A 12,199-nucleotide genomic window follows, 5' to 3' on the forward strand; every position below is an offset into this window, starting at 1 on the left:
TTCTAGCGGGCACTATTTGATGCCCGCGCATCTAGTTAGCGGGCGCTACACTCTGGACCCAACCGGCTATTTATTGCATAGGGTAGCCTCTGGTATAACGTGGGCGCCATTTTGTTTTCAGACTACTTTTGAAACTCAAAATGGCCGAGAAAATGTCGGAAACCATGCCCGAATGTGATTTGTGCTTCAAACCGGACAGGGACATGTTTTCTTTTGTATCATACAAACATGTAGATTGTGACATTGTTTACATAAATTTTCAGGCGTGAAATACTATTAAACGCTGATAAAATCAGGAGGATGCTCGAAAAAACACACAGTGGACGACGATTTTTATTGCGAAAAGTTGAGAAATTGAGTACAATTTTCATGTTTCTTGAGTGGAATAGAATTATTTTCAACTGTGTTCGAAGCAATTGAACTGGTAGTGGAATTGTTGGTGGAAATGGAATTAAGAAATATCTAGTATGCATCATCGTGTAGAATTATCATCAGCATCATTTATGTGGAACATTGTTATATTCAAAATACTAGTGTTTCATAGTTATGGTGCTTTTGACATAGTTCACTAACCATCAAGACTGAAATGATTTCTGCACACAGGTAAAGTAAATAATTGAATTTGTGCAGAATGTTTCTTTTTAAAAATAATAATTTATTTTTACCAATTTATTTTAGATAGATTGCACTGAAAGTCTAAAGCTTAGTAAGACACTGAAGTCTGTTTCCTGGGTAGACACAATACTTGTTAAGAGTATAGCAGGCTCATGTGACCTTGGGTTAATTTGGCCTCGGCCTTTAGCCAGGGTCGATTAGATTTCAGGGTTTTTAGCCCTCAAATCAACAAAATTTATTTATTCCTTTTATTTAAAGATTTTGAGAACCCTCACTCACTGCCAGTGGGGACCAAACAGGGGCCTTCTTATAGCCAGATGTACACATCCAATATGCCAGCAGCACTTTTTATATTCAATAAATTTAATAATTGATGATTCTGTCCTTCTCACTACATTACTAATTTACTTTAACAATGTGAAACTCATTTTTAGCTCAGCTGATTTCGGAGAAAACCCGAGGTATTGGCATAGCAAGCTCTTTGTCCGCCTTGCTAAAACCTTTACATTGGCTCTAAAATCTAAGTGCTTCCTACTACAACATTAAAACTTCATTTGTAGCTGCACCTTGATGAGTTCTACACATCACACCCATTTTTGGTTCACTAGGTCACTGTGACCTCTAATATTATTCCGAAAAGCTTTTATTTATTCAAAACTGTACCCGCAGCCAAGCGTTGGCACCGGCTATGCGGTGCTCTTGTTTGCTACTTTCCTCGGCACAAAACAAAAATGATATATTTGCATGTGCATCCAACATTATCAGTAAAACTAACTCTCACTTAATAACAGTAATTTAGTATGGTGCATGTTAACTTTTCAACACTATATATATTTACACACACACACACATATATATATCATCTCAGATTTAAGGAAGACAATCTAGTGTTCTTTTAACTGCCATTTTTACTATAACATATTTTTTTTATTTTATGTTATGATGCATTGATCTTGTTTCTGAATTCACCAAACAATCATATTAATCTCTTCTTTTGAAGAGAGGTGTTATCTGATATTAAAATTATAAAAATATAATAACTACAAAGTGAACAAATTAGTTGGACTACTGTAACATATATGTATGCATTAAGGAAGTCATCATAATCAGAACTGATTAGTACCCAACATAAACACCTTGTTATTGACCTGGGTCTGGTTGCTCAAAAACCATTAAAATGTGATTTAGCTGTAAGCTGTCAAATTTGTTATAGTTATTAAATACTCCAGTAAAAATGACATTGTCTTTCGCATTAAAATACATCTTCGTTTAGACTATTTTCACAAAACTTGACCGGGGACCATCTGTTATTTCTTATTCAATTTCAAGTAAATTAATTTTGGATTGATCAAATGTAAAAGGTCAAGCAACTGTGTCATGTTTAAGGATAGGTACCGGTAGTCCCTGTTCTTATTATATACTTTTAATTGCATGTATAATTTATGTAATAGTGAATAAAAACAAACAAGTGCTTTAAACATAGTTGTGAATAAATTCTTTCATGGTTCAGAATTAAAATGGGTCTAATTGGCATCTCTCAGTCATTTAACCAGTTATAAAATTACTACAACAACTATTTTGGTTCCCTGAAAACAAGACACTGCAGTGCTGAAGCCATAATGATTAACCAAATGTAAGCGCAAGCATTTGAAATTGTTTTGAATGTATAAGCACATTTCATTGCCCATGCTATTGCTGTTTTTTGCAATGTCACCGCTGTTATAATAACACAAGGCACTTGCAGGTTTACCGTTGCGACCTGCTCTACCGATTTCTTGCATGTACTTTTCAAGTGGTGTAGGTGGTTGCATATGAATAACTCTTGCAATTGAAGGCGCGTTTAGACCCATACCTAAGGCAACTGTTGCAAGCACTAAACAAACTTTTGGATTGTTCTTTCTAAGCTCAGAAATAATGTGAGCTTTCATTCTGTCCGTGTAGTCTTTGTGAAATTGTGGTACAATTCGATCTTGTGGTTGTGTACTGGATTCAGGACAATATGCATGTTTTCCTAGTTCATGGCAAAGTAGTTGAAAGCAATAGCCTAGAGATTCCAAATTATCACAGTACATTATGGTGGCTAAAAACTCAGTATGTTGGTCTTTTAATTCAGGCAGCACTTCATGCATTATCATATCATACCCGATACATTTCATATTTGTGATTATTTGGCATTTTTGTCCCAAAAAAATATAAGTGCGGTCTGGGTTGGCTTATACTTTTGTCGTGTAAGTGCCAAGTGAGGTATTTTGGGAAACAAACATGTCCGGTCTCCAAGTCTGTTGAACGCTTTGCGCAAATCTGGACCCCTGTAAAGAAACAAGACACATTACAACAATGATGTTGTTCTGTCGTAATTTCAGCAATCAATATTTTAATTATTTTATAACACGATCTTTTAATGAACTGGAAAATGCAATCAGAAAATGCAACTTTTTTAATTCTTTAAACTAGGAATGTGTCCATAGTTACTCAGAAATCTGTGAAAAATGAACAGTCAGATATATTTATGCATAATCGCTAGGTGTCGAATTAGCAAATTGCTTATTTTCAACACAATCGTGGTAAATATCGCGAAAACATCTACTACCTGAAAAATAATGCTTTTTCCTGTGCAAATTGGAAGAACTGCGATCGTATCTTTCAAATAATAAAGACTCATTAGGGCTTTCAATTGGTAGTCGCTAAAACTAAACTCTATCTTCAGCTTGCTCATCGCATATTCTAGATCAGACTTAAAATTCATTTTAACTCTGACATGTAAACAATACCATGCAATATACCGTTTGCCGTAAAATTCAAATAATTATTGATTATGTAATGTATATATATAATTCAATTGCTTGTTGTTGCATGAAAAAGTAATAAGAAAATAATTTGGAATGATAATAATGCGTTTACCCTCTGTGTATTGCATCACTATTTTTATGCGTAGTATATCGCCTTATAACGCAGGCGGATCACGCGTTGGGTGTATCAAAGCCAAGATGGCTGGTAGTTAGGTACGAGTCTACTCTTTACGGAGAATCCGGAGATGGACGAAGTGTTACGATTGCGGGCGCTATACTGTAAAGCGCCCGCTGACTAGATTCGCGCGCATCTTTACCGGGCACTATTCAATATAACGGACCTGTGTAGTTTATATACGCAAAGAAGAAACAAATTTATATAAGTTATACTTTATATTAATATTGCTGTGATAAATAAGCAGTGGGTTTCAATATGAAACATAAATTCAAATAAAGAGAAATATGAAGGTGATGCACTTTGTTAACTTGGTTTTCATCCAACTAAATGACTCCTGTATTATGTTAAAGCCTTATTACATCAGCTCTTCAACCACAAAAAGACCTGTTTTCAATTTATTAATTTCGCAACCCATTCGGTCATTTCCCACCTTAAGACATTTTGAAAAAAAATGACTCCTTTATCAAGCCGACACTTTGTTGTCGGTTGAAAATAAGGGGATTTGAATAATTTCAAACTGCCCAATATTTTTACTTTCTGTTCCATAAACGCAATCTTAAACTAAATAAGATCACAGAGAAGTATATTGTTTTTTCGAATGCAGTATATATCTATTATGAGTCCTTATTATTCACATTGGATACGATATGGGTGTTATCTACTTCAAATGTAATTTCATCGTTTTCCTAGACATAGCTATTCTGGTCGGATATGCTTTGTATCTAAAATGCATTATGTTTATACGGTTTTAGATGTGTTTGAAAAAGACAGAAACCAATATTTGTATATAAGCTTTTAAACAATAATTGTAATTGATTATTCTACACAATATGATATATCTGACTCAAGGCGATTTCATTAGTATACAAATTATAAACGCCAACTTGAAACAAAATAAATCATAATATTGTATCACTTATAGCTCGTTTTGAAACTTAATTGTTATTCGAATTAATATGTTAAAATAATGCGCATAAAGAAAATAGAATATGCTTCCGCACTTTATGCAAGAACAATCGTGTTGTTTAGAAACTGAAGTTAATTGTGTTGTTAAATGAAAGAAGCGTAAGATATTCATCATTTATGAATAGGGCTGGTAACTCATTACATACAAATCTTTAGAAAAATTAGTTCAAATGAAGAAGCAACAGTAAAACAAGTTTCATGGTATGTAGAATATCTGCTTCAAATAATAAACTCTCAAAATAAATAATGTACATTTTTACTTTATTGTAATTCAACTAGTTCAGTTTAACACTCTCACCTTTTAATTGTACTACATGCTTTGTATGTTACACAATTCTCCATAATATTGAATAAGGCCAAATGTATCTTGGACCAGAGGCGCTTGTTAACAAATGGAATTACACTTGTAAATTTGAATATACTGATCACATTAATGGACAGTATTCCAAATATCTGTACTAGTTTTTAGGTTTTTTTTCATAAAGTTGCACACAATAACAATGCGCTCTTTATGCAAATATAAAATGGTGTGTATAAACTTTTATCTTGTGATAAATGTAGTTTGTAACTAAATTAAACTCATAACGCCAAAAAGGCAAGAAGAAAATGATTTATTTATTGATATTTTGAGTTATATGGTTTACAATACGAATGTTCATGTATATACAAGATGAATTATTATGAAACAGTGCATACTTATTCATTCTTATTCACTGTAATTTCGTTTCAATTGTTGTGAGTGATACGTTTATAAGCATTTTAGTTCCGTCTTTGAGTTTCAGCAATAAACATTTTACTTTGTCTCGGTCTGTTGATCCCTTATGGCGTATATAAGCGTGGTAATTGTTATAATTAAAATTGGATATTTAGTCGGTAAGTATAACATAGATAAAGATAATCACATAAAAAGCGAGATGCTATGTAAATAGTAAGTTAAATGGTGTAAACGTGTATGCTTATATATTGTAGCCCTTACACCATCGATAAGGGGCGAATACGAACACGGGAAACATGTTCTGTTTTGTAATGTTTCCGGCTTTGGAACGGACACAATCTACTTTTTTGAAAATGAAAAATCTGTTGCAGAAATTTCAAACAATTTCAATGATTGCAAAACAAAACTACTTAAAAATGCAATGGAATGTTATTGCTATGCGGATTCATTGGTTGCTTGCACTATCGCTATGCATACGAACCCAAACTATTGCTACACATGGGCCTGTACTGCAATTCACGACGGAGTTTTACAGCGAAGTAATTCGATAAATGTGTGCACCAATGGTATGTTTTCTTACTGGCAAATATGTATGTATACAGTAATTCAATTCACTTTTATTATTTCATAGATAGTTTCACAAAAGCATTTAGCATATGGCTAATTTACATAACTATCACAGTCTACTTATTGGAAACGCACATTGACCATGCAATCAGGATTAAAGTGCATTTGCATAATACATTTGTTGTGTTGCTTAAATCCCCATATTTTCCGTGATTCGCTTTAATATGTATTTTGCTGCAACATAAAAATAATTATTATTCTATTAATAAATCGGTACGGACGTTATGGCACACGTTTGATTTGATGCGAGTGTTTTTTTTCTTGTTACTTAAAATGCAAAATAATAACGATATAAAGTTTCACTTAACTTTCAGACGAAAATAACAACTCGAAGAAAACAACCGAATTAGATTGTTTATCTGTCTCAACAAATGTTCCCATGGATCCTGTTAGATGGGTTGTAGATAACACGTACAATTTAGATGCAGGGATGTTATTTCCAACGGAAGGTTTTAACAAAGAAAATATAAGTTTGCTGATTGAATCGATGCAAAGAGATGAAAATGGCTCTATTGTTGTATGCCAACTTGACGAAGAGAGGCAACTGCATTGGGCCATCAACATACTATGTACATTGATACGTTAATACCTTACATATCTGTAAATATAACGTGAATAAAACATGGTGTTCACACTGTATTTTATCATTTTACTAATTATGTCTGTTTATTGTTAAACGATATTTCACATTCCTGTCTAAATCAAAGCATTTCGATCCGTTTTCAGATCCACCAGCACTATGTTCTGCATACGAGTCCATTCATTCAATACATCCCACATGCACATTGTCTAACGGCAACCCGATAATACAGATTGTGAGAAGGGTCAATGTGGCTCCAAAGTGTCGAGCAGATTCTTCGACACTGTATCCGGATGTGTTGATGCTTTGTGACGCTGTCAACAGGGTAAACACAGGAGCAGAAAGTTTTGTTGGAAATAAGACTGGTCATTTCAAGCTGGAGATTTTGTGTGAGTGACCATTGCGTTTTATTGAGGAAAAGTCAGAATGCATTAATTAAAACTCGTCTTTATCATTTTGCTTATAAAATAAGGGTTAGTCTGTTCTCAATTCATCATGCGTCTTTTACAATGCGTTGATTTTCAGACGAAGCATCTATAAAGGAATTCCGTGTGGAAGGGTTCAACATCAAGACAAACATATCGTCCAATGATCCTCGTCAAGTAACGTTTAAGTGCCAGGGTAATGGTAATCCACCTCCTGAAATGACACTAGTACATGACGCTGTGGAGTACGGCCGAGGATATTCACTGCTAACACATACAATGACACTGAAAGGATCCGATGATTGTGGAAACTATACATGCATAGCCGCTAATGCATTCGGTGTAGGCAGTGAGACGATTCACATCAGCTGTCATAAAGAAACATATTTTCATCAAGGTCAGACATTTCGTTTATACCAATTTACTTTTCTTACATACATTAATGATTAATTGAGAGTTAGAGTATAAAACATAATTGAATTTTTTTTATGTGACCCAAATTTTCATCTTTTTTATGTATGATATCTCAATGTATGTTGGGTTTTTTCCTGTGATGTACTGGTCAGGTCATTGGTCGCTGGTCTTAAATAAAAGACCAGTGTATATAAACAAGAATGTATCCTCTGGTCAAGTGTTTGCAGCTTCATAAGCCCTGTATTTTATTACACGTTGATATAAAATTCAATAAGAACGTAGCGTAACGTTTAGAATCAACGCGCACATGAACGCGATCATTTTATAATAAATATATTTTTAACCATTAATGCCTAAAAGTATACATAGTAAAACAGTCATGTAGTATTGTCGTCTTTCAGATCTGCCTCAAGATGCTACAACAATCATCCAGCTTAACTACATCGTATTAGCTGCAGCAGGCGCGTTGGTTCTTATTGTGATAATTGTGGCCGTTGCATGCGTGTACCGAATTTATAAACGAATGAAGTTAACAGGTAGAGAGCATTCACTTTCGTTAAACTGACATTTTCTAATGTATTTACAATAAATGTATATTTCCACATACTCACAAAGCTAAATTATTTTTGATGTATTTTAGTATTTTGACACTCCACTCGTTGTGTTACAATTGTATTTTTTACCGTATTTGCAACAGTATACATGAACTATCTTGAACGTATACTTACAGAAAACGTCGTTTTACCAATGACTGACCTTTTGACAACATCAGCAACTGCGGCACCAATACCTGTTATTGATCAGAGTGTGATTTATCATGAGATTGACCCACTGATGATTGAGTCCGATAGGGCAGACCTAGACGGTAAGAAAATGAGAGCACTTAACAGCCGAGCATTCGTATTTAGAAACACTTACGTACTTGCATTTGACACGTCACTCACAATCTATGCAACTCTTACGTTCGTGTATTTGTTTTATAGACAGTACCAGAAATGCTTCACAGCCTTCGTTCAAGTAAGTATTTAAGGATGAATTCGTTCTTAAGCGGTTTTCATGAAATTCTTTCAAAAACTTATTATGTAGTAAAGCAAAGATACAACGACCGTCTGCGTTCGATTGGAAGATATTTCGACCAATAATTACTATACTTTAATACGTATTCCATACATGCAACAATATATTATGTCTTATATTTTCCCGTTTGGATAATGTGTCAATTTGCTGTGTACACTAGTTAAATATATGATACACATGTTTAACATAGAACAACGTAGCTTCAGTACATGACCATTCGTATAAATTATTTGAACACTTAGCATTTAGGTACACATAACCATGCACATATGCTATTTTAATCCATTTAAAATGATTATTAATGCTATTGCACAGTCGCACAGTGCATACAAACACAATACGTTCGAAAGAATTCAGTGGTTCTTTGTTGGTTTTGTTTACAGTGCCGGAACAAGACAATACGAAGGATTAGATCGTTTGCGACATGCGGATGAATCACAGTACCTGAGAGTGGTTGCTGATTGATATAACCATGTGTGCTATTTTATAAAATGTATGTCTTTTAAACACTTTTTGTACTGACCCTCAGTCATATTACAAACATGCCCTTTAAACATGAAACACAACGTATGCCACGGTGAATCCAAGTCTTTGAATAAGTGTCACATATACATGATTTAGCAATTGTGGTTAAATCTAATAGTATGTGTACCTCCACGACATCGCCAGGAGAGAAACGTTTGACATCGTCACAAGATCATTTATTTACAGCAAATGAAGTGTACATTTATAACTCGGCATTATAAATGAGACAACAACTTTCTACCATAGTTTGATTCGGTATTTTTAAAAAAAACATCTATACATGAAACTGACGGCAATTGCGTGTATTGTGTCGGTATAGTTGAAGCACTTCTGGTTGGTCGGTGCGTAAAGATGTGCAGTTGTTTATCATGTGCTTTGGTAATTGATAGTGATTGAGTTCATGGGTTGGTATTTCATTCAGCTGATTTTAAATGTTCTGATTTGAAACACTGAGATTGAAATACCCCGAAGGAAAGTAACATCTTTAGAAAATATATCACATATTTTAAGGAAACTGGGGTTTTTGCATTAATTTTGTTCAGTTAGACCTCAATTCTTCATGAATAGTTTTTGCGACGCCTTGCGCCAGTGACTTCGCTTATCCTTATTGCGTTACAAAAGGAACGCTGATTCTGGAAGGTGTGATGATCAGCCCGCACAACCAGCTCTCGATGCGCTATACTCTGCGATTGTGAAAGTAACTATTATAACAATAAGAATCAGTATATAGAGGATATTTGTTCGTGTCAGGGTGAGATCGTTTGTTATTTTACGAGTAATCGTAGAAAATATTTTCACGAGTGGCGCAGCACCGAGTGAAAATATTATTTTTCTATGATCACGAGTGAAATAACAAATGATATTACACTGACATAAACAAACTTAATGTTTATTTTATGACCCTGTTTCAAGAAAATAATAAGCGGTTTCCCTTTCGCTGAAAGTTGCATTTTCTCCCGTGGCGTGCCTCAATACATTTCAAAACACAAAATGACGTCTTATTGTACCCTGACATTAAGTACATGCATTTAATTCTATGGTGCTTGACTTGGTGATTGTATGCGTTGCTGATAGCTGATTTTATCGTGTTGTATATTTTTTTTGCTTTAAAAAAAGTATGTGGATTTGCATAACGTACACAAAAACAAAACTGATATCCTATTATGCATGTTCTTCTTGACATTCTTTATGTTGTGTGGTGCATTGTTCTTATTTAAACTTTTACTGTGTTTCCTCCACTTTGGCTACGTACTATAAGGCGAGAGGAGCACTATGAAGACTGTTTATACAGCTTGGTCAACCAACACAAAGAAACATGATGACAATGGTATGAAGAGACTCAGTTATTACAATGGTTTTCTTTTCATATATTTATGTTTTTCAAACACAAACAAGTTCAAGTACATTTTTTCAAATTAACTGTTCTCACTATTCATTATTCTATTCTTTAGCCCATTTCTAAACGGTTATTTTGAGTGAATTTTGATTTACAGCAGCGTTTAGTTTTGTATTCAGGGTAGTAGCGTAAGCGGATAGGGACACCACACACTTCCGAGGCTACTAAGTTATAGGATTTGAACACTTTAATGGGAACTTAAAATGACCAGTTAAAATGTCAACATGAATATGTATATAGTTATAAATATGTTCATGGATTAATGGAAAGGATTTGTGAAGTTTTATTGATATCATTTTATATAAAGTTTGTATAATGTTTGGAAGGTTTTGTAAATAACTATTGTTTTATAAAATAAAACAGATCACATGTATTACACTTTGTCTTGTATCTATCGGCTTTCGTATCTAACGGCTATGGTATCTATCGGCTTTCTATAAACCAAACAATTTTACTTGATAATTGTATGATGTGCTATGGAAATCGTAATATAATTATTTATGTAAAAATTGTATAGATGTACAAAATACGTGTTCCCAAAAATGATAATGCCAGTTTAGAGTAGTTATGTAGTGAACTTGATTAGGAATGATACTAAACGCGCGCTACGAAGAATTAAATTATTTGTATGATGGAGTGTTTGTTTACCTGTCCATATTTTTTATATATATTTCTACACCTTTCGGCTAAGAAAACTTTGATTCATAAACCCGTACCACAGCAAATAACTACCTTGTATGAATACCATTGAATAATTTGAACCGCATTGTATACTGCGCGAAGATTTTATAATTGAATTTATACAGGGTCATTTGGCTATGCTTCTTTTCTATTATGCATGTACTATGCAAAATAACATCATTACTTTTTGAGAAGGGTTTACTCCAAACATGCCCGACGTCGTTTCTTCAGAAGGCAGATCCTTTTGCGTATGAAATAAACAAAAGGGTCTGAAAGGCCCAAAGTCGCTCACCTGAGATTCAAAGGAACTGACCTGTTTTGTGCAGCACAAGATGTCATTAGAACAAAATGTTCTTACCAACTTTCATGACTAATGAACACCCTGGCAGCCATGTTTTTTAACAGACCAGAACCATTTTCATACACATCCAAGATATCATTTAAACAAATATTCTGGCAAAGTTTTATAAAGATTCATGAATCCATATAAGGAAAAATGCCCGCCCTCTGGTGAAAATGTTTTTCAAGCAACTGGAACCATTTCAAACTTGTCCAAGATATCATTGTGACAAATCGTCTGACAAAGTTTCATGATGATTGGACAATAAATAAGGCTTCTAGGGTGTTAACAAGGTTTTACTATAGCTATATAAAGAAAAATGCCACGCGCCCTTGGCGGCCATGTTTTTCCACCAACTGGAACCATTTTCGAACGCATCCAAGATATCATTGGTATACATCTTGTGACAAAGTTTCATGATGATCGGACAATAAATGTGGCCTCTGGAGTGTTAATAATGTTTTACTAATGCAATGTAAAGCCATATTAGGAAAAATGCCCAGCCCCTTAGTGGCCATGTTTTTAAGAAACCGAAACCATTTTCGAACTCATCCAAGATATCATTGGGACAAATCTTCTGACCAAGTTTCATGAAGATCGGAAAATAAATGTGGCCTCTAGAGTGTTAACAGTGTTTTACTAACGCCATATAAAGAAAAATGCCCTGCACCAGGCGGCCATATATTTTAACCAACCGGCATCATTTTTTAACTTTTCCAAGATATTATAAGAATGAATCTTCTTACCAAGTTTCATGAAGATCGGACAATAAATGTGGCCTCTTGAGTGTAACAAGATTTCACTATAGCCATATATAGCCATATAAGAAAAAATGCCCCGCTCCATTGCAGCAATGTTTTTCCAGCAAACG

The 12,199-nt window shown here is 34.2% G+C and overlaps 1 protein-coding gene across 2 annotated transcripts; it reads left to right on the top strand.

The window, feature by feature from the left end:
- The first annotated feature begins 5,289 nt into the window (after nt 1-5,289).
- On the top strand, nt 5,290-10,680 carry LOC127870493 (uncharacterized). Of its 2 annotated transcripts, XM_052413083.1 has the most exons (9): nt 5,290-5,421; nt 5,518-5,829; nt 6,205-6,459; nt 6,617-6,859; nt 6,996-7,292; nt 7,711-7,845; nt 8,040-8,174; nt 8,293-8,326; nt 8,770-10,680. In XM_052413083.1, exons 1-9 carry the CDS (start codon nt 5,370-5,372, stop codon nt 8,849-8,851), a joined length of 1,545 nt encoding a protein of 514 aa, XP_052269043.1. In that variant the 5' UTR covers nt 5,290-5,369; the 3' UTR covers nt 8,852-10,680. The 2 variants fall into 2 exon arrangements, with proteins under 2 accessions (XP_052269043.1, XP_052269044.1); XM_052413084.1 differs by lacking the exon at nt 8,293-8,326.
- The last annotated feature ends 1,519 nt before the right edge of the window (nt 10,681-12,199 follow it).

This window comes from Dreissena polymorpha, chromosome 2, assembly GCF_020536995.1.
Source record: "Dreissena polymorpha isolate Duluth1 chromosome 2, UMN_Dpol_1.0, whole genome shotgun sequence".
Classification (NCBI taxonomy): domain Eukaryota; kingdom Metazoa; phylum Mollusca; class Bivalvia; order Myida; family Dreissenidae; genus Dreissena; species Dreissena polymorpha.